The sequence below is a fragment of the Chaetura pelagica genome, unplaced genomic scaffold (assembly GCF_000747805.2).
Source record: "Chaetura pelagica isolate M959 unplaced genomic scaffold, ChaPel_1.0 scaffold192, whole genome shotgun sequence".
NCBI lineage: Eukaryota > Metazoa > Chordata > Aves > Apodiformes > Apodidae > Chaetura > Chaetura pelagica.
In genome coordinates this window covers 1,461,966-1,484,722 of record NW_009952570.1, presented here as the reverse complement: position 1 = coordinate 1,484,722, position 22,757 = coordinate 1,461,966, and the positions used below count along the sequence as shown (strand labels likewise).

General features: G+C 49.9%; 1 protein-coding gene across 1 annotated transcript in view; it reads right to left on the bottom strand.

Annotated features, from left to right (window-relative positions):
- Positions 1-22,757, bottom strand: part of INPP5D (inositol polyphosphate-5-phosphatase, 145kDa) — a 67,114-nt gene that overhangs the window by 20,390 nt on the left and 23,967 nt on the right. The window contains exons 3-20 of the mRNA XM_009993539.1: positions 19,201-19,351; positions 17,049-17,220; positions 15,764-15,904; positions 12,167-12,254; positions 11,393-11,473; positions 11,145-11,216; positions 10,745-10,868; positions 9,654-9,760; positions 9,072-9,174; positions 8,148-8,344; positions 7,253-7,370; positions 6,669-6,765; positions 5,621-5,759; positions 4,839-4,947; positions 4,602-4,690; positions 4,289-4,370; positions 3,021-3,110; positions 2,740-2,853 (exon numbers count right to left, since the gene is read on the bottom strand). Of these exons, the coding sequence (XP_009991841.1) occupies positions 2,740-2,853; positions 3,021-3,110; positions 4,289-4,370; positions 4,602-4,690; positions 4,839-4,947; positions 5,621-5,759; positions 6,669-6,765; positions 7,253-7,370; positions 8,148-8,344; positions 9,072-9,174; positions 9,654-9,760; positions 10,745-10,868; positions 11,145-11,216; positions 11,393-11,473; positions 12,167-12,254; positions 15,764-15,904; positions 17,049-17,220; positions 19,201-19,351 (2,074 nt within the window). The remainder of the gene's footprint in view (positions 1-2,739; positions 2,854-3,020; positions 3,111-4,288; positions 4,371-4,601; positions 4,691-4,838; positions 4,948-5,620; positions 5,760-6,668; positions 6,766-7,252; positions 7,371-8,147; positions 8,345-9,071; positions 9,175-9,653; positions 9,761-10,744; positions 10,869-11,144; positions 11,217-11,392; positions 11,474-12,166; positions 12,255-15,763; positions 15,905-17,048; positions 17,221-19,200; positions 19,352-22,757) is intronic.

Here is a 22,757-nt window from a genome sequence, read left to right as displayed (position 1 = left end):
ATGTCAGCTCTTCCCACGGCACTCAAGATAGCACACTTTTGAAAGTCTAATTTAAGATTCGTAATACACTGTTTCCATAGAAATTTATGCAAATTCTGATATAGCCAAAGAATTATCTTTTATGGAACTGTCTTTCACACAGCTCTCTGACAGGCACTAATGTGATGAAGCACAGACTGCAGGCAGGCTGTGCCACTTATGGGAGCAGTCCTGGGATGGGGAAGAGCTTCATACCAGGCAGGGAGCTGGTGTTACATCCCTCTGGATCTGGACAGGCTGGATTGGTGAGCCAAGGCCAACGGCATGAGTTTCAATAAGGCCAAATGGTGGGTCCTGCACTTGGGCCACAACAACCCCTGGCAGCTCTACAGGCTTGGGGAGGAGTGTCTGGAGAGCTGCCCAGCACAGGGACCTGGGGCTGCTAGTTGACAGCAGCCAGTGTGTGCCCAGGTGGCCAAGAAGGCCACCACCATCCTGGCCTGTATCAGGAACACTGACCAGCAGGACAAGGGAGATGATCCTGCCCCTCTGCTCAGCCTTGGTGAGGCTGCACCTCGAGCCCTGGGTGCAGCTTTGGAAGGACATGGAGGTGCTGGAGAGGGTGCAGAGAAGAGCAACAAGGCTGATGAGGGGTCTGGAGAATAGGTCTGATGAGGAGAGGCTGAGGGAGCTGGGGCTGTTCAGCCTGGAGAAGGGGAGGCTGAGGGGAGACCTCATTGCTCTCTACAGCTCCCTGTTGTAAAGAGGTGGGTGTTGGGCTCTTCTCCCTGGTGACCAGCAATGGGACAAGAGGAAATGGGGTCAAGCTTTGCCAGGGGAGGTTCAGGCTGGATATTAGGAAAAATGTCTTCACAGGAAGAGTGGTGAGGCCTTGGAACAGGCTGCCCAGGGAGGTGGTGGACACACCATCCCTGGAGGTGTTAAAAAAAGGGGTAGATATGTTGCTTTGGGAGGGGGTTTAGTGGTCATGGGGGTGTAGGGCTGATGGAGCAAGTGATCCACACAGCTATTTATGTAGATCAAAGCAAGAGGAAGGGGAGCCAATCCATACAAGCAAGGAACCTTGTCAGAAAGAATATAGATGTACAAAACCATACTTTCTAAGCAGCTAGAGTGAAACTCAATATAGAACTTCGTCTGGGACTTTGTCTTTAGTGTAGCATAGCAGTGCAGGAACTCTATCTCCCCTTGGAAATCCATGTATTTGGAATCTAGGAAAGAGGAAGGGAAAATAATGGCATTTTCAGTAGGAGATAAAGTGAGGGCATTTTTGAGTGGACAAAAAAAGCAGAACCTGCTTTTGCTTTCAACTCTATACAAAGTACTGCACTCTGCACCCAAAGGTGAGGGCAGCACCCTTGCACCCAGCCTGACTAACCATTCTTTGAAACAAACTGCGAGGTGACTCCCACTTCAAAGGTGGCAAAGACAGGGCTGTGGTCACTTGTCAGGACATCAGTGGTGCAGCCTGCCAACGAGAAAGGAGAAATAGTTATTGGCCCAGGTCCTGCCCCACCCAGAGAACTGCTGTGCAAATAACAGTCATTCTTCAGAACACTTCACTGTCGCTGTGGTAACTGGTTCTAGTCAAAGGTGTTTCTACACAAGTTCATGTGAGTACATAGGAATGTAACTTGTTTGTCAAAATACATACATCTTTGGTCAATGGACACAGCTTTCCCTTGTTGTTTTTGAGTGACTGTCTGTTTTGGATTCCCCCAGTACAAAAAGCACTTTTGGGCTGGTTGTCTCTGTAACGTGCTCAGTGAATGAAAGCTCTAACGTGGCAGGAAATCACACACAAATACAGTGGTGCTACTTTGGGTACTACCTGCTCAGAGCAACCCATGGCCCTGGATTAACAGGGAGTGACCAGGGTCTTGACTTGCCCTGAGCACACAGTGAGCTCCAGTGAGCTCCATCCAGCAGAACAGGCTTTGAAAGCAGGTGTCAGACTTTCTAGAGGGGCTTGTTTGACCACATATCTCCCACCAACCCCTGGCAGCTCTACAGGCTTGGGGAGGAGTGTCTGGAGAGCTGCCCAGCACAGGGACCTGGGGCTGCTAGTTGACAGCAGCCAGTGTGTGCCCAGGTGGCCAAGAAGGCCACCACCATCCTGGCCTGTATCAGGAACACTGACCAGCAGGACAAGGGAGATGATCCTGCCCCTCTGCTCAGCCTTGGTGAGGCTGCACCTCGAGCCCTGGGTGCAGCTTTGGAAGGACATGGAGGTGCTGGAGAGGGTGCAGAGAAGAGCAACAAGGCTGATGAGGGGTCTGGAGAATAGGTCTGATGAGGAGAGGCTGAGGGAGCTGGGGCTGTTCAGCCTGGAGAAGGGGAGGCTGAGGGGAGACCTCATTGCTCTCTACAGCTCCCTGTTGTAAAGAGGTGGGTGTTGGGCTCTTCTCCCTGGTGACCAGCAATGGGACAAGAGGAAATGGGGTCAAGCTTTGCCAGGGGAGGTTCAGGCTGGATATTAGGAAAAATGTCTTCACAGGAAGAGTGGTGAGGCCTTGGAACAGGCTGCCCAGGGAGGTGGTGGACACACCATCCCTGGAGGTGTTAAAAAAAGGGGTAGATATGATGCTTTGGGAGGGGGTTTAGTGGTCATGGGGGTGTAGGGCTGATGGAGCAAGTGATCCACACAGCTATTTATGTAGATCAAAGCAAGAGGAAGGGGAGCCAATCCATACAAGCAAGGAACCTTGTCAGAAAGAATATAGATGTACAAAACCATACTTTCTAAGCAGCTAGAGTGAAACTCAATATAGAACTTCGTCTGGGACTTTGTCTTTAGTGTAGCATAGCAGTGCAGGAACTCTATCTCCCCTTGGAAATCCATGTATTTGGAATCTAGGAAAGAGGAAGGGAAAATAATGGCATTTTCAGTAGGAGATAAAGTGAGGGCATTTTTGAGTGGACAAAAAAAGCAGAACCTGCTTTTGCTTTCAACTCTATACAAAGTACTGCACTCTGCACCCAAAGGTGAGGGCAGCACCCTTGCACCCAGCCTGACTAACCATTCTTTGAAACAAACTGCGAGGTGACTCCCACTTCAAAGGTGGCAAAGACAGGGCTGTGGTCACTTGTCAGGACATCAGTGGTGCAGCCTGCCAACGAGAAAGGAGAAATAGTTATTGGCCCAGGTCCTGCCCCACCCAGAGAACTGCTGTGCAAATAACAGTCATTCTTCAGAACACTTCACTGTCGCTGTGGTAACTGGTTCTAGTCAAAGGTGTTTCTACACAAGTTCATGTGAGTACATAGGAATGTAACTTGTTTGTCAAAATACATACATCTTTGGTCAATGGACACAGCTTTCCCTTGTTGTTTTTGAGTGACTGTCTGTTTTGGATTCCCCCAGTACAAAAAGCACTTTTGGGCTGGTTGTCTCTGTAACGTGCTCAGTGAATGAAAGCTCTAACGTGGCAGGAAATCACACACAAATACAGTGGTGCTACTTTGGGTACTACCTGCTCAGAGCAACCCATGGCCCTGGATTAACAGGGAGTGACCAGGGTCTTGACTTGCCCTGAGCACACAGTGAGCTCCAGTGAGCTCCATCCAGCAGAACAGGCTTTGAAAGCAGGTGTCAGACTTTCTAGAGGGGCTTGTTTGACCACATATCTCCCCATCACAGGCTCTGTGATCAGATCAGCTCATCTCCTCCTCCAAGAGACTTCTACAGCCCTCTTCTCAATCCATGCACTGGAAAACATCAGCATCATGCTCAGACACTTGGTCCTTTCACTGATGAAATATCAGGAACTAGTCTCCGAGTCTTTTTTTACACAGGTTTTGTGGGCTTCCTCTCTTCCCTGCTCTGCACTTTTGTGATGCTTCTCAGCAAGAAAGGGAACAAGCTTTTGGTGCCACACAGTCCTTCTGGAATATGATTTGAGAGAAGAGAGATGTTTGCAGCTCCAGCCTCTGCAGACTGTGTATACAGAGTCTGCCCTGCTGGCACCATCAAGTGAAGACTCCTGAAGGTAACTGCAGGGGCAAAGTGGCTGTTGCCAAGAAATAACTGGTATAAAGTGATCCTACAGCGTGGCCAAAAGCTGGACAGCTGCAGCTGCCTGAGTGGCATTCTACGTGTCAAAGAGCAACAATTAACTCCCAACCCTTCGAGGCTACAGGCAGAGAGATTTGGCTCCACTCTGCCTGGTATAACATCAGGTCCCTCTGCGGAGCGCCTGGCAGTGCAGGGAGATCCTGCAGACTCTGCACTGAATCATTTCCGTTTCAGATGGATTGCTTTGCTATCTACAATCTGTTATCTACCCACCATAAGACTGACACACAACGTGCACCATGGGGTATGATTTCCAGAGTACTCGATCACACCAGGATGGCAAATTGTACTTCATCTGCAAACAAAAGGAGAAGGGATGTCAAGAAGAAAGGAAAGAACCAGGTCACAAAAGAACAGGAAATTCACTTGCCCAGGAACCATATTTTTGTGACAATTTTTTTTTCATTGTTTGTATTGACTCCTTTCAAAGCACTACAAGGGCAGAGAAAATGCAGACTGGTTTAGGTCACTTTTCTCTGTAGGAGTTATTTTCCCTGCTTCTGAAAGGAAACCAGTTTTCACTTACCCCTGTAGCTTTTTGCTTGGTGTAAGCATACTTCTCCCGGGTTCCTCTTTCAAAACGGTAGGTGGGAGCAAAAGTGATCTCTTCTTCCTCTAAAACAGAGATAGCTCTGAGACAGTTTGGCCCATTGAGACCCCTCCCCTGGGCAAGACAGCCACTGCTCTGTACCCCTGCCCCATGGCAAGGTGGGCAGAGCCACTGGCAATGGGGGAACACCTGCCAGTAAACTCAGAACCTTACCAAACTGCAGAAACACCTTTTGGTCCCTTCTCTCAATGAGAAGCTGGTCGAATGCCAGCAGCTCCGGATACTGCTGCTGCCTGATCTTCTGGATAATATTCTCTGCTTCCTGCCAACAGGGAAACAGCAGAGCTGGAGATGATGCAAAACCTTTTTAAAAAGACTCACTTTGCTGGTGAGCCAGAAAGTGCTTCTGAACTGTTCCACAGCGCTGTACCCCCTGCCACTCCCCACCTCTCCCTTCACTGAAGGTCTTTGCTGCCTGGCTGAGCATTTGTCTGTCGACACAGGCATCAAGATGCCCACACATCCCCTACATGAGCACACAGTGTCAGATGCACATCAACACCTGGCACTTCAACACCACATTTCCCACCTCCTGACACTGACCCAGTGTTTACTATGGCCTGCCTGTTTCTGCAGGCCTATTCCAAGCCACCAAGAGCTCACCAAAGAGAGCAGAGAGACCATCTCTGGATCAGGCTGCTCAGGACAGATGTCTGCTCACAGAGGGAGGGAGAGCTGGGAGGTCTGGAGAAGTGATGCTGCCAGGAGCAGCACAGTGTGCCAGGAGCATTCCTGGCGTGCTCTGCACCCCTCAATCCTTGGAGAGGGCAAAGGGGCTTCCTCACAGCTCCTCAGCTGGTGCCACCCTCGTGCCTGGGGATCCCTTCTGCCTCCCTCTTGCTGCCACCCTTCCTGCCATGTGCCCGAGGTTAGAAAAGCCTCATGCTCCTGCAGTAGCTGCTGTGTCCCCCCGGGGCCTGGCAGGGGTCCCTCACCGCCGGGGGCTGCTCCACGCGGTAATTCAGGTCTCCCAGCCAGAAGAGATGGGTGAAGCGATGGGTGATGTTGAAAGGGCTCAGCTTCTTATCTCCCAGTGTCAGGAAGCGCAGGATGCTCGTGTAGTTCTGGTTGCGTCTGTGGAGACAAGAACCCTCTGACTGACACAGGTGCAGCCGCGGGGCTCCCGGGGGACAGAGCTGCCCCTGGGCTGGCAGGAGCCCACCCAGCCCCACATCTGGGGAAGAGCAGATCAGCAGCTGAGATTGCCCCCTGCCCGGCACCAGACGCTGGCAGACAAGCCGAGGTCCCGTGCTAGTGTCTGGGGTGACCGACCCCCTCGGGGATACCAACTCTGGTGCTGCAGCTGATGGCCTGGGCAGCCCGGGGAGAGGGGCAGGAGGGCCCTGCTGCTTGGCTCTCACGCTGTTCCCACCTGAACTGAAAGGCCACAACGCTGTCCCAAAGCCTTTTGTTGCCTCCTGAGGCTGTGCTTTTCTGAGCTGCATGTCCTAGAAACCCAGTGTTAGGCTGTTGCCTTCAGCTTTCAGCAGCAAACACAAAATGAGGTTGTGGCAGCTACTCCACACCCTGGGGGACCATTCCACAGAAGTTAACTCCATCAGTGGCAAAGGCCCTGTGCCTGCAGCAGGCAGACTGTGCCCTTCAGCATGTTATTCTGGGATGGGAAAAGCCTTCCTGCATCTCTCCAAAAACACTGAACTTCAGGGAACTATTTCCTGATGTACAGGGCTTGCATGACAGGTCCTACAAGTGTTCTGGAAGACCTTTACACAAGGTTCTGAAATAATTCTCCTGTCCCTTTCACCTGCACTTATGTGTTATGGTCATATAACAGAAGTCTCTTAAATGGTGACCCAGTGGTTGGGATCTTTAGCACAGTCTCCTGCCCTCCCAGAAGATATTTAACAAACATTCATGGTCAGAAAAACATGCTTGACTGCCTGCTGGGCCCTCCTTCCAAGCACAGCCCGGAGGATTTAACTGGGGTCAACATCCACTTTGAGAGGGGAGGATGTATCTTACCTGTGTTTCTTTTCGCTTCCTGAAGTCAGATGGCTGTTAACAAACCCAAAGGAGGTTCCATTAAACATGAATGACACCCCCACAGCTCCTTTATTACCTGGGAAAGAGAAGCCAAAAATGTCAAGAAATCAATCCACCTCCAGGCTGAGTCTAGCGAGGATAATAAAGCTCTCAGCACATCTGAAGTGAAGTGGAGGATGGAAAGGAAAAATAGGTTGACTTAATCAGCACAGAAAGAATCATACATACAGCACAGATTGTGGCAATGAATTTCTAAGGATGCTAAACAAGTTAGTCAAAGAGAAAGAAGTGCAGTTTCCTTGTGCAACCCAAGGAAGAGCGATCCCATAGCCAGTCAGAGGGTCTTGCTGGGAATAAAAAGATATAAAGATATGTGCTAAGCATACACACAGATTTCCTCTCTTTCAAGGCAAGATGTAGTCAGTGTTAGTGGGATATAACTTTAGTAACCCTCGTGTGACATGAACATAGTCAAAGGATTCCTGCGCAGAAAGAACTGCTCATTTCAAGGCCAGTCTTGGCAGAGACTGAGCAGATCTTGGTCATTTTGGTGGGTTCCTCACCCAGCGTGTTGGCGATGCCTGTCTTCACATTGTCTGTGCAAATGTGGCTGATACGGTTCTCATGTTCTGGCTTGGCCAGTACAACAATCCTGATGTTCCAGAGGGTATGGATTGCTATCTGCAGAGATGGGAAGGTTAGGGGTTATATTTCTGCAGATACCTGTGAGCTGTGCTGTAGCTGCAGCCTTCCTGACTCCTTCTGTAGTACTTCTCCTACACAAATTTTCTTCCTGTGCTCAGGGTTTGCTCTCAGGCATTTTAATCAAAGGTGGGAGGAAGGACCTAGCTATTCTCTCCTGCTGTTTTCTAGTCAATCATTGGATTGCCTTGCTTGCACAACATACACTTTCCCAAGCACCCTGTGACTCAAGTCCTGTTCTCCTATGGCCTTCCACATATGCTTAGATTTGTTTCTTGACATCACTGAAACTCAGGAATGTCCAAACCTGAACCTGGTGGTGGTAGGGTTCAATCTGTGATGGTGCCTGTGTGGTGTTACATCCTATTTTGGAAGTGCAATAGCCTAGGGTGAGATCTAGGCTATATCTGGCTCAGGAAGTTTATAGTCTCCTCCCTGATGAAGGTCAAAATATCACCACCACTTGACTCAGGTGCTCAGCATCTGCCCCTGGCTCCAAGGCAGAGGAGCCTCATGTCAGGGTCCCTGCTTTGGCAGGGGGGGACTGTCCATAGCAACATGACCACATAGGCAGCTCCACGGCAGGCTCTCGAGGAGTCCACAGACAGATTCAATTCACTCTCCCTCATTCAAATGCAATGACAACACAGGGGAGGAGGTGTAGGCAAAATGCCACTTTCTCCTCTCTTTTATATGCACAACATGTCCTCTCCTCACATGCCTGAGTTAAGCACAATAGCTGGAATAAAATCTCACCACTTTGAAGCTGATACTGGTGATCTCCTGCAGGGATTGCCTCAGGGTCTCCAGCCATTCCTTCTCCCCTTGGGGATCCTCCTGGGTGCCAATCACATAGATGTCATGAGGAATGTAGTCAGCAGTGTCATCACGGGTCTTCCCCTGCCCCTTGGAGAGAAACCAGGAGGTGATCTTCTTTGGGGGAGGTGCAGCACCTTTTAATAACAGATCAAACACCAAAGCAAGTCAGAGTATGTTCTGTATTCAAACCCAGGACACTGAAAGCCCATGGGGACAGAAATAACAGGTTTCACTTTTACTGTCTTGGCTCAGTTTCGTATCAGCCAGGGCACACTGTTCTAAGATGACAAAGATGTTAACCTCACCTGCCTGACTGAAGGAGGAGTGACTCTGCTTTGACCATCTTCCTCTGTTTCATGAGCTTACCAAGGCCAAGGCCAGCTCAGGGCAAAGGCTGGGAGACTCCAGACCTGCCACTGCCTTTACCTTAATGCTTCCATAGGACTGAGCACAGACAGCTCAGCTGACAGCAGGTGAACCAGACGTTTCTCCCAAAATAGGGAAAATAACTCTAGACAGGTTCAGAAGCAGCTGACGTGCAGTTATTGGAATTGCTCCTGCCCTTTCTGCAAGGTGGAGGAGAGCACATGCTGCTGCACCAGCTTTGTGCCAGCCACAGCTTCCTGTCACTGGGGGAATCCTTCGGAACTCCTCAGGGCCAACTTTATGGTCCTTGGACAGGAACCATAAAAGTGTACAAGAATAAGCCTAGAGATAAGCTCTTCCTCTGTGCCAGTAGAAGACAGCCCTGGTGTGCAGAACTGCTACAGAATAAGCACAGTGTCTGGAGCTCAGCAAGGCAGGTGAACATACATTTCGGCAAGTGTCTGAGGGGACGCCCATGTCAGAGGGAGCCCATACCCATATTCCAGGTCCCAATGAAGATGGTGATCATATCAGGCTCTGGTTGCTCCGAGTGTTTATTCTTCATCTGCTGCAGAAGCTGGCAGAACCCTTCTCTCTTCTAGACAGGGAGGATCAGAGGTAATTACTGAGATGCATAACTTCTCCAACAGCAACCTCTTGAAAAACCAGCTGAGCCAGAAAACACTATCCTGAAACCTTGGAGAGGCTGCCTTTCTTGTGGTAGTTTCTCAGGCACTTTGCTTGTGCATTACTTCAACAAGTGCTGAGCTGGTCAGAAGATGGTCTAGATTTGCCTCTTGTTGGTCTGTATGAGCAGCCACCCTCACCTTGCCTCTTCTCACTGCTTGCTGACACTGTTCTACTGCCTCAGTGACAGCACCTAGGTGTGTCTTCCCTCTCCCTTTACACAGTACACTTGCTCATTGTCTGGATGTTTCCAGAACAAAGAAGAGATTTCATTTTTTCAAGGCCAACCACCATCCTTCAACAGTTCCTCTCTGCCAAAGAATGCCCCTTGTACCACCCCCACCGAGGTACCTGCTCCAAGCTGGCAGGAAGGGAATGTTGGGTACATACCTTAGAATCAGAAAAAACATATTCCTTCCTCTGTGTTTTCTCTTTTTCTGTTTCCAGCACAATCACCAGTTTGTTTGGGACCTTCTGGGACTTGATAAGCTGCAAGACTGAACAGAGAGTGTGTGTCATGAGCTGCAGTCACTGAAACTAGAATCCCACCAAAGCTAATGGGCTCCTGCTCAGAGACTCAGGGCTTCTATGTGCTCTGAAAAACTGCATTATCATGTTGCTTAGTCCTGTTCCCTACAGGAGTAAATTTGGACTCTGAAGATGACCCCTGAAAGTCCTTCTGCCTGGAGCTGTTGCCCATCCCAAGCCCTGCAATCTGAAGTGAAGCGATGACTTCCCGCAGGCAACCTCTGTCTCCTGAGCCAGCCTACATGTATTCCTTCTCCATCTGTGAAAGAGGAGGTGTAGCCCCACTGGTGGTCAAGGTGAGTCCTCCCCACCTAAAATAGCAGCTCAGTAATCATGAACACCAGCTGGAGAAAGCCAGACATGAGAGCTCATCTTCTCAATCACTGCCAGGAACAGGTTGACTTCCTAGCAGGAGAGAACCCAAGGTCATCGTTTATTCTCTGATAAATCCTACCATGTTTGGCTCAATCTTGGTGAGCTGCCTGTCCAGAAACACAGCAGAAAATAAAGGAAGTTGCTTATATAGAGCCTTCACAGACCACACTGGAATTGCTCATTAGTAGAGATATTGATTTGCATACCAAATAAAAAACAAACAACAAACAACAAAAAACCAGGAGAACTTCACTGCAAAATGTTACTGAAACCAAGTATTTGGCTTTTTACCATCAAAAATCACCACAGGAGCCAGTATGTTCCTGCAGAATGTGTTGGGTTTTTTTCCACTCATATTGCTTTCCAGTAGAAAATGGGTCTATTGCAATCAGCTCTACAGGGTATTTTCTATCAAAACCTGCTCCTTTGCAAGAGTTTTCATTTAGACCAGGAGGCCAGGTCTGTGAAATACCTGCTCTCTGGGCCAAACCTTGCCCTCAGGGGTCTAAAGGGAAACCCTTCCCATAACCCAAGGGACCAAAAGCCTAGTTCAGCATTTGTGACCTTCAGCATCTTACTTTTCTTGTGGGTGTAACACTTGTCTTCTGGCCCATCCTTAGCTCTCTTGATGATCAGTTTTCCCATTTCCACATCAACCTTGAGATGTATTTTTGAGAAGATTCCTAAGGAGTCAGCTTTCACCTATTGGAAAACAGAGAGATGTCTCATAAGCGATCCTCTTTCCTCCAGTCACATGTGTGACAAATGCAGCACTTGCCTGAATTCATGGGCACATATCATCCTTATGACAATCCCACTAGACATCTTGGAAGCATTTGCATGGTGCTAAACAGCATCCAGGAATAGCTGATAGCTTGGTGGCAGCACAGCCAAGTTCCAGGGAGCTGAGATACTGACATAAATCTGCTTTACTGTCCTTCCACATCGTGATCAGTGATTTCAAAGAAGGACATTTACCTCAAAAGTGACAGGGGGGATAAGGGAGCGTCGGTGTGTAGAATCAGGACCTTCGATCAGCAGCGTTTTCACCTGTAAAAGAATGTGTGTGCACTGAGTGGCACTTGGTGACTGCACTGCACTGAGAGCAAAGAAGTCAGAGCAAAGAGATCTTCCTGTAGCAGAGGGTTGCACTGGTGAGGCACAAGGAGCAAAACTAGAGGCCAAAGAGGACAAGAAGAGAATGTAAAATAGGTTTAAAACTCTACCTTTTCTTCAATGGAAGTCAGCAAAGAAATAAGCTGATTGAGTTTCAACACGATACTGACTGGACTGGTTTCTCCGAGCATCTGAGACCCACAACACAGAAAGAAAAGAGAGCTGGATAATGACTGACCCATGGACAAGGCTGGAAGCACCACAGCCTCACCCAAGGGACAGGGAGCCTGGCACACAGGGCTGCCTCCACCATGCTGCTCCATCCTGGGCAGCATGAGGACATGGGGTCTGGCCGAGCACACAGAGGCAGGGGAGAGTGGAAGGACAGACTGGCAAGGCTTGCCCAGCAAGGGGGTCAGCTTGCCCAGCTGCTGGGGAACAAGTCTGCATCACCAGGTCTAGTACTCAACATCCAGCAACCCTGGACTTCTGCTTTCCTGGGCTACTGGCAGGGAGAGGAAGGTCATGGGACTTAACAGGGTGCGGGAAGGAAGGATCTGGCAGCAAAACACCCTGGAGTGAAGTTTATGGGGTTTGTATGAAGTTTGTTATGTGCAGTCCTGGCCTACAGGCTGGAGGAGGATGGGGAGAGATTGGTCCTCAGGCAGTTTGCTGCCCTTCCCCTGGGGCAGGAAGGGGAGCACGCAGAGGGGACTGGGGGGTAAGTGGAGCCCTGGGGGCAGGAGTCCCGGTGTGCCTGCTGCACTGCAGGCACAGCAGAGGTGAGGGCTGAGCACCCGAACCCCAGAGCTGTGTGACCCCCCTCCCTGTGCTGACCGCCCCCTAAGCCTTCCCCCTCCTTTCCCAACTTCCCACCAACATACTTGTGAGCGCTGATGGATACCAGGGTGCAGCTGCTGCTCAAACACCTTCTGGATGGACTCCAGAGATGGGAGCGTCCTAGAGGCTTCACTGGGAACAGAAGAGACATGGCAGAGCCCTGAGGTGCTGGCGGGTCCCTGGTAGGTCAGCATTCAGGCTCTTGGGGCACAGGCATGTGCAGAGCCCTCAGGCACTCACTGGCACCAGGCTGGCATTTGCCATGTGCCCTGTGAGTGTCCTGGGCTGCGTGCTGCCCTCCGAGCCCACCCCAGCTGCCGCCGTGGCACAGCTCAGAGCTTGGCTGCTGACCATGCCTGCCAAGGGCTGAGGCACAGGACATCAGCCCTTCCTCAGGCACTGCTTTAGAGGTGGTACCCTCTAAAATCACCCTAGAAAGATGTCCCAGTTGGGGCCACACCAGAGGACACCGTGTAAAACCAGCAGCAACCCAACTACACCAACTCCCAGGCACACTCTGCAGCCCTGCAGGGGCCGGTGGCTGCCAATTTTGCCCCTTCCCTGGAGATGTTCAAGGGCAGGTTGGATGGGCTCTGAGCAGCCTGATCTAGTGGGACGTGTCCCTCCCCATGCAGGGGTGGGACTGGATGAGCTTTAAGGTCCCTTCCAACCTAAACCATTCCATGATTCTATGCTCTGGTGGCTGGAGCCACTCAGGTCCTCACAGCCCCACAGGGCTGCTCAGGCTGATGCAGGTTGCTGGGTGAAAAGAAAACTAATTTTTAGCTTGTTCATCAGCCAGGGCTGGGAGAGGCAGCCTTTCATCTCTGGAACGGGAACCGTCCATGGGTTACAATGAGATTCCTTCAGCATTTCCCTCTTAGAGTCCACAGGATGCTCATTTGTCAAAAAGCTGCTGGAGGAATTTGGCACAGAAGCCAAAGTGCTCTGATAACAGCGAAACTCATCACGGAAAGAGCAGCCAGGGAGTGCAGGTCAAAAGGAAGGTGATGGTGAGGAGCAGTGCTAGGGTGCCTGCATTGTGTGTAGTCAGTGGATATTAATGATTTCCCTCACTTTCCTATATCTGAATGGACCGGACTTTACTCCCTGTTTGTTGGGGAAAGTGCTCCGAAGAGAAAGTATGATTGCCTGAAGATTAGAGTTTTTGTCTGGGTGCTGAACCACGGGTGATTAATTGTCTAAATTAAGCACTCCTGTTTGAAAGTAAGCACTCATATTTTGGGGGTTGGACTAGATGACCTTTAAAGGTCCCTTCCAACCCAGACTATTCTGTGATACTGTGACATTTCAGTCTGAAAGACTTGCCAGGGGACACACAGACAAGACATGAGACACTTGTAGGAACTTAGATCTGATAAACTCAGTCCCCCAACACCACTGTTCAGCTATGGATCTCCCAGGGTCAGTGTCACTGCAAATGGCTCTGGCCCAAAACCATGGCTGATTTCTGCAGCCATGGAGTCAGGCCCAGGAGCCTGCAGGCAGCCACAGAAGCAACTTGAAACTGAAGTTCAGTTTGAAAGGAATGAAAGGACATTTACTATGACCAGGAGTGCAGGATGTGTAGGCCACCTCTTGGAAACACAGAGCAGCAGCTGCTTGGAGCAGTTCAGAAACCATTTCTGATGTGAAAGCTGACCTCTCTTCAGGGTGCAACGTGCAGCACACCCATCAGGATGGGGGGAGAGCATCAGCAATAATTCAAACTCAACAAAACCACAAAGTGCTTTTTAATTGCACTTATAATTCCTTTTGTTTTCTTCTCTTGAAAGCATAAGAGAAATATATGTGGTGATCTTCACTGAAGTGTCAGAGACCTGTGTAGCCACATCCAATTGCACAAGTACTGGTATGAGAACTGTGTGAAAAGCTGCGTCACCATCCCTGGACGTGTTTAAGGGTCATTTGGATGTGGTGTTGGTGGATGTGGTTTAGGGGAGAACTTTTGTAGAGTAGGGATGATGGTTGGACTCAGTGATCCCAAGGGTCTTTTCCAACCTGAAAATTGGATTCTATATGAAATCTATATGATTCTATGAAACCCAAATAAGGTGAAGTAGAAAAAAAAGTTGGCAATGGAAAAAGGCAGTCAGCATCAGAACAGCAGTTCCGGAGGCATTTTAGTGACACAAAACTCTCACTTGAGATTTCATGAGATTTTAGTTTCCATTGTTCAGATTTATTCTTAGCTAGCCACCTGGGTCTCACCTCCGTGGGTGTAGAGAAGTAAAACCCTGCAGTGGAGCACAGAAGAAGGGAAGGTCTTTGCACAGCCCATCCTCAGTCCTGCCACGGCCTTGCAGGGAGTAGCTGCTTCTGGCAGGAGCAGAACTGCACATTCCTCCCCTTGCCTGGTGAGCCATGGGCAGTGCACATCCCTGAGGAGTAACCCTGGTCCCAAGCAGCTGAGCACCTCACTCTCCCTGCCTTCCTCCCCTAAGTTAAAGCTCAGCAAACCAGCAGGAAACACCATCATTTTGGCCCTTTCCTCTGCCTTGGAGAGCCCTAGGAGCACAGGCCTGGGCCAACAGCACTGCCAACCTCACTGCACATGAGATTTTAGTTTCCATTGTTCAGATTTATTCTTAGCTAGCCACCTGGGTCTCACCTCCGTGGGTGTAGAGAAGTAAAACCCTGCAGTGGAGCACAGAAGAAGGGAAGGTCTTTGCACAGCCCATCCTCAGTCCTGCCACGGCCTTGCAGGGAGTAGCTGCTTCTGGCAGGAGCAGAACTGCACATTCCTCCCCTTGCCTGGTGAGCCATGGGCAGTGCACATCCCTGAGGAGTAACCCTGGTCCCAAGCAGCTGAGCACCTCACTCTCCCTGCCTTCCTCCCCTAAGTTAAAGCTCAGCAAACCAGCAGGAAACACCATCATTTTGGCCCTTTCCTCTGCCTTGGAGAGCCCTAGGAGCACAGGCCTGGGCCAACAGCACTGCCAACCTCACTGCATATATATATATATATATATACATATATATAATACACTGCAAAGAAGGATATTGCAAGAAATAGATGCAGGTGTGGATGTTTGTGCCCTCTGCACTAAGGTGTCTGCAGAAGTGTGGGCCCATCTCCTCCTTTGATCACAGGCAGCAAAGGGGAAATCACATTCTGTCACCAGAGCAACAGGGAGCTCTGGAAGGTTTTAGTTCCCTATTGGAGTTTTCCTATTTGGGACCTGAATGGTCTATAAACAGGAGAGGTAAAATTTGTAGAGCTTCTTCCTCTTTTAATTTGAGCTGGACTTCACTGACACCAGTGGAACCAGGCCAGGTTCACAGTACATTAGTAGGAAGTAAAATCAGGGTTTAAAACAGCTATACACCAATATGTGCTTGTTTCCATAAAGGAGTTGTGCTTGACAATAGTGTGGGTGTCATTTATGAAGTATAAAAAATACTTCACTGGCTGAAACCACCTACAGGGAAACCTCACTGTCAGAACTATGTCTTTGATCTAGATTTCACACCTTTGGACAAGAATCACAGGTCACAATGTCTAAATAGTATGGTGTTTGTAGGGTGGGCCAATTTCTGACGCCAGCAGTGCAGGTTCTGGGAGCATGGACGTGGAAGCTATGGTAGATTGTGAGCTCTGAAGACCAGCCTCTAGTTACCTGAAGAGTCCTTTGCAAAGAAGTGTAAGTAGTTTCTTCAGTTGAGGAAGATTGCTGGAGCCAGTCTGCACCATCTCAAAGTCACTGGTGATGTGAACTCGCAGGTAATCCTGGATGAGTTTAAGATGCTCATCGGAGACACTGGGAAAGAAACAGTCGGGTCAAAAGCCACCTCTTCTCTTTACTCCCAAGAATCAGATGCTTTCTTATCCTGAAATCTCCTCTGCACAGACAGATGAGGGGCAGTTTGCCTTAGACTTCAGTGCAAAAATGGAGTTCTGAGAATTGGAGCCTGAACCCCCAGCACGCTGCTGGCATCTGCTGACCTCCCCTCCCTCCCCAGCCAAGTCCTCCCCTCCCTGCCTGCTGAAGGACCGTGCCAAGGCATGGTGGGACCATCAGGGAAAGCCAGGCTGCTGTGAAGCCACTAACAGCTCTAGGCAGATGGAGGAGATTCCTTTTCACTTCACCAAGTCCCACTTTGAAGGTTTTATTCCAAAGAGTCCAAAAAAGCTTGGCTGGGGGCTGAGACTACAGAGCTGTGCAGAGTGCTCCCCTCCTCCCTGTCTCTGGGGTGCCTGGGCTCCAGGACCACAAGGGAGGGTGGACCAGGCAGCCTGCATGTGCTGTTGTGTGCCCTGACATACAGAAAGTCCAAAACCTGGGTGTCTCCCAGTCAGCCAGCTGGGCCACCAAAACAGGACCTGTGCTGCCACACATGGGCACTGCCTGTTCCCAGCCACCCTGCCTGCCAGCAGGCATGCCTCTGATTTTATGTTTATTTTCTTTTTAAGCTTGGCAGATCTGGTAATTCAATATCATTTGGCTCCCATGGATGTCCAGGTTTGACCCAGCTGGCACATGGGACAGCATCAGTCACACCTGTAGCTGGAGTAAATCAGTAGGAGTGCCTGGAAATCCACACACCAGCCTATGCTATTTTAGGACTGGCTGGTGCTTTCTGATCCAATCTGTAGTGTAGGCACCCAGGTAACTCACTGACTGCTCTCAGCTATGATCATGCCTATATTAAAAAACTATATACCAGTAGAGAAAATCTATTGGTCATTTTAATAGTTCAGAAAAGCATTTTTGTCTTGGTGACAGCTGGACTATAGCAAGTAGCCATCACACTGTAGGTTTGATTCTGTTCTTCATTTGGCAGTATAAATCAGAACTCATTTGACTGACTCAGACAGGTCCTCAGCTGTCCATGACAGAGCTCCAGAAAGCTCAAAGCTAGGCTGAAGGCTGACTTGGCAGCCCTGGGACTTGCCATCCTCACCTGCTCGTGTCCTGGTGCTGCAGCCGTTGCAGTAGTGTCTCAGAAAGGGAAAGTTTATTAAGGTCTGCCCCCCTGGAGTTTTCAGGGAGAGAAGGAGCCTCCTTTGTCTCGCTGCTTGGCACTGCCATGAGGATGTTGCGTGGGGGCAGGATGGGAGGTGTGGGTACCAGGTCTGGCAAGGAGGAAGGGAAAGGCACAGTCATCCCAGCATGGCAGTTGGACCTCCCTCCTCCCCCCCAGCAGGGCAGAGGTTACTGCAGAAGCCACCCCTTCTTTTCAGAGCTAGAAAGCAGGAAGATTGATGGTGGCCTGGCCCTGTTCTCAGGAATATCAGTGTTGGGACCAGCAGGCTGAGCTGCCAGGCTTGGACCTCATGTACAGGCAGCATGTGCCTCTGTCTGGCAGGGTGACCTCCACCCAGTCAGTTTGAGTGCTCCACCTGCTCAGCAGCTGGGAAGGTTGATGATCTACTTTGAATATAGTGCAGAGAGAACGTGGCTGTGCCTCATCCCTATCATCACCATGACCATGGAGATCTGCTGCTGGGGCAGAACGGATGGAGGGGCCTGATGGAAAGAGCACCAGAAGCTGCTAATGCAAAGAAGTGAACAGCTAAAGAAAGCAAACACAGATTGAAAAAACAGACCCCATAATCCAATACAGGGGGTGAGTATCCAGCCTTGTTTTGTGGGCATCCAGTTGGAAGCACAAGGGTTTTCCTGCTTTATGATCCTGCTGCTCAGCATACTCTCTCTCTTGGGAGAAGGGTGGACTCACCTCCAGTTACCCCAGCCATGGCTGCCTCTCTTTTCTTAGCAGTTGCTCCAACCCTTTTTTACACCTGTCACATGTAGGTGGTTGAGTTGTGAGGTTTCGTTTGGTTATTTCCAAATGGTGGAATTTTCATGACAAAAAGATCCCCAAACCCAAACCATTGCTCCTGGGAAGAAGCTGTGATTGACAGAGCGAGCACAGCACCAAGCAATGCCCAGCTGGGTGGGCAGGTCTGCAAGGCCCTGCACAGCTCCAGCACGATGGCACTAAAGTGCCTTAACAGAACAAAACTGCCCATGAGCAGGCCAGCCCCAGGGATCCTATCTCCTCATCTAAAGGCTCTCAGTCTTGGCTAGAACTTAATTCCCTGCTGCTTGCCTCTCTGTGTATTATTTTTGCCATAGTTCCCTCCCCCTCCCTGGGAGCTGGAGACTCGGAGCTGCTGGCCAGGAACCAGGAACATCCTTCCTGCACAGCTTTGCAAAACTGTGTTCTGTTTCTTCATGAGAAGTGCATACCAAGATCTTCCAGCTCCTATCAGAGATCCATTGGGTTGCATAAATGAGCATAATCTGCTTTTGGGCCTGTCTGTCTGTCACAGGACCATGTCCTTCAGACAGGGTTTGATGTAACACTCATCATTTCCTGACAGACATCAGGAAGGAGGGGCAGGTTGGCTCTGTGGGCACGACCTTCCCCTGGGATTCAGAACAAGGACAGATCCAAGGGATGATCCAGGAAAAATCCAAGGAAGGGTCCAAGACCAGTGACTGTCAGGACCCCACAGTGACATTGCACATAAAATAGCTGGGATTATGCCAATCTCACTTCGTCATCCATCTGCCTCAATACATGTAGTGTCAGCCCCTGTGGGGCCTGTGCTCTCTGGCTGCCATCTCAAACACATCCTCTGGATCAGAACAGGTCAGGGGACCTGCATGTCAGGTCACCAGGACCCACAGCATCTGCAGGTTCCTGGCACAGCAGAGATGTGCTCCAAGCCTCCAGGGGAGCATCTCTGCTGCTGAGACAGCAGCCCTATGGACGCAGTGCAGGGAGAGGGGTGCAGAGGCGTGGGAGATGGCTGCACATAAACCAGCCTGAGTCCAGATGGACAACGACAGATCAGTCAGCCTGGCACCTGCTACAGGAAAGGTCTGCAGGGAGTCTGTGCATCCCCTGAGGGGAGCTCAGATGGTGCTCCAGGTGTGGTACAGCCCCAGAGCCAGGATGACTTACTGCCTCAGGATCTTGCCAGCTCAGGTCTCTGCTGCTCCATTTTATGGCAAGACAAGTTCTAATCCCTCTGCCTGCAAATCTGCAGCCCAGATTTAGTGTCAAGCATCTGCACCACCGAGTCACATCATGAGTTTCTTACCAACATCCTCCTCTGGCTCATCCACAGCCTCCTCTTCTTCCCGCGGCACCGGATATTTGAGGTGCCACACCAGACCCATGTTCTCCTTCTTGTAAAATTCTATCAGTTCCTCCAAGTTCTCAAAATACTTCACAGGAACACCCTCTGATGCCTGAAAGAAAACACAGATGCTGTTATGGTCTGGGATTTTCTACCACAGAAACATTGCTCTTCACAGAAGGAAAAACAAAGTTGTGGACAGAGAAAAAGCCACTGGTGCTTTCAGAGAGAGTCAGCCCAGCCCCAGTGCCCATCTGACTACAGGCTCTGTGCAGGACAACTCCTGCTGCCCAGACAGAAGCAGAAACCCACACACACATCCCAGTCAGTGCCAGCAAAAGTGGCAACCTCATAGATTCACTGAAGCCAAATGGAAGATCTCTCCCATTGGATTTGCTGTGCTTGGCTTCAAAGCAGAGGAAGCCTTTAAAAACAAAGAATTCTTCCTGATTTTTGCATTCCCTCTTTTACTGAGCACAACCCCCCTGGTCTATGCTATATTCAAACATCAGGAAGAACTTCTTTACCATGAGGGTGACAGAGCCCTGGGACAGGCTGCCCAGAGAGGCTGTGGAGTCTCCTTCTTTGGAGACTTTCCAGACCTGTCTGGATGCCTTTCTGAGTGACCTGCCCTGGTTTGGGTCCTGCTCAGGCAGGGGGGTTGGACTTGATCTTTGAAGGTCCCTTCCAACCTCGAACGTGCTGTGATTCTGTGATATTTTGTGTCATCCAAGAAGAATTTTTCAGTGGAACTGCAAGATAAACATGTCCAAACCCAGAGGTTAGCATCTCTTCCAGGATTCAAAGGCTCAGAATTGGGTTCAAATTAAACAAGTAAGCAAGGCACTGTCACCCCCAAGAAAAAGGCTCAGATGACGGTTTAGAAGGCTTAGGCTCAGGACAGAGGGCTGGGGATGCAGCAGATGTGACACTGAGCCTGCCAGCTGAATTTAACTGTGACTAAACTTGTTTCTAGCACAGTCCTGGCCACTGAGTTCAGGATGGAGCCTTGCAGAAGGCAGATACAGGGAAAAGGTTTTAGAAGTCTGCAGAGGCAAAACTGCAGAGCAATTACATCTATGTGTTGTCATGAACAGTGAATCTGCTGGATTCAGCAGGAAGAGCTACCAGCCCTGCAGTTCTGCCCCATGGCTTCAGCCCAGGGCCCTGCCAAGGACCCAGAGGTTATTGTGGTGGCTAAGCATGGACCTGGCCAGAAGGGAGAGCTCTGTATTACCTCTAGAACTGAGCTTAGGGACCACCCATGCCAAGGCAACCACAGATGTAACAGAAGCTCTGGTCACCCTTTGCTCCTCCTGGCAGGCTGCACTCTTCCTGGATGATTGAGAGGTTTTCCCAGAGAAACCAACCCAAGATGGGCCTGTCTGCACATGGAGCAGGGGCAGAACAGGGCAGAGCAGACCTTTGTCAGCCCCACAAGACTGTTGTTCTTGACTTAAAAGAGCGACCCTGGGAACTGCTCACATCTGGGGTAGACCAGCAGTGGGCAAGCAAGAGGAAGACCTGATCATCCAAATGACAAGCTTCACTTGCACTGTTTTACATGCATAAAAGTTAGATTTTGCACAGGAAACATGGTTAGTTAATAGTTAATTCAACCTTTGCCTCCAATTTGAAAAAACTTGTTACGCTGCCAGTAACACATTCTGCCTCTGACTAACGAGCAGTATGCTTCCATTTCTTTTTGGATTGCAATTATTAGCTGTAAAAATTAACACAGATGAAGTTTTTATACAAGTTTGAACAAGCTTATTTACCTGCCATTCATGTGGGGCCACTTTCTTCTCACCTGTGAGCTCTTTTTGTTTAAAAGGCAAAATGTAGGAAACTCACAAGATGAAAGAGAAGGATGCCAGTGTAAACCACAGTGAGCACAACACTGCAAAATTGCTTCATTGAGTCCTAGCAGCATTTTTTTGCTTTTTAATTTTCCTAGAGAATAAAATCTCAGGACAGAAACTAGCACGGTGCTTTAAGTACTGAATCATATTTGAAGAATCCAGTGCTCTCAGGCCTGCCACCAAAGTAGCTCTCATTTTTAACAATACCTGCAAGTCCTCAAAGGTCCAGCAAGACACATTTTCTGTAACAAATATGTGTGATGTTTCTACGAGCTCAGCCTCCTTTCCTGTCTCTCAGGTGTTCTTGCATTTGTCAAGATTTATTATCCTCGCATGCTGGAAAGTGTCACGTTCAGCATGAAAGCAGAGCCTGGGAAAACACTGGATTATATTTTTGTGAGGCCAGAGGTGTTGAAACAAACTGCTGGTGAAAACTTCACAGGACTGTAACAGCACAGATCAGATCCTGCTCTGCCAGAGCAGCAGCTCAAATTCAGAACAACTAACCAGATAACCAGAATGACTTCTGATTTCCACCAATTAATGCAACTAGTGTCTTACCCCTCCCAGACTCCTCTGCTTCTTGATGCCATCTGTGAAGGTTGGGAATCAGGGAAAATCAACAAGGAAAACAAGCCCTCCACCCTAATCCATCATATGAAAGGATTCCAAAGTCATAGTGCTGCACTGGGACAGACCTGGGATAATTGCTTCACATTTCTTTGTGCCTTTGCTCTGCTCCCAAGTGTTGGTGGTTGTTCGAGCAGCTGTGCCCAGCAGTCCCTGCCATCCCCAGCACCCACTGCAGGCCAGCAGCTTGCTCAGCCTCCCTGCCCAGCCCATGGCTCCTTCTCTGGATCTGACCTGCCTGGGCAGCCATCTGCCCCCCACCTGCAGCACCCATGGCTGAGCTCAGCAGAGATCAGGCTTGTGATCATTTGCTTTGCCCTGAATTGCCCCAAAGAGCAGCTGGGAAAAGGCAGCAGCCACACTGGAGAGCATGCTCAGACCCTGCAACATTCCAAGGGTGGGCAGGATGGTAAGGGGTAGTCCTCTGCAGAGGCTTGCAGGAGGAAAGCTTTGCCAACAGTGCTCTCTCCCACCTCTTGAACTGCTGCAGCCTACCCCACTCCTCCTTCCCAAATCACCTCCACACCCCTGCTTGGCTTCCCCAAGAACTCACTGCCTGCTTACTTCCCACAGCTGTCCCCAGTGCTTCCCATCTCATCCTCCCAGCACCCCTCTCACCCCCAGAGCCCAGGCAGTCTCTGCTAAGCCTTGTCTTGCTGCTCAGCTCCTGCTCTCTCAGGCTGCTGCAAGGAGCCAGGTTGCCCTGCACAGCTCTTGTCAGGCCCAACAGAGCCCTCGTGTGAATGGGAGGAAAGCCTGGATCAGCACTTTTTGCTGCCAAGAATAGTATCACAGTATCAGTCTGGTTGGAAAAGACCTTCAAGATCATTGAGTTCAACCACTACCCTAACTCTGCAGCATCCACCACATCTGTCTTTTTAGATGTCTCCAGGGATGGTGGCTCAACCACCTCCTTGGACAGCCTGGATCACCAAGTCCAACTCTTGCCTCAGAACAGGACAACCCCAAAATTCACACTGTGTCCCTGAGGGTGTTGTCCAAAGGCTTCTTGAATATTGTCACCTT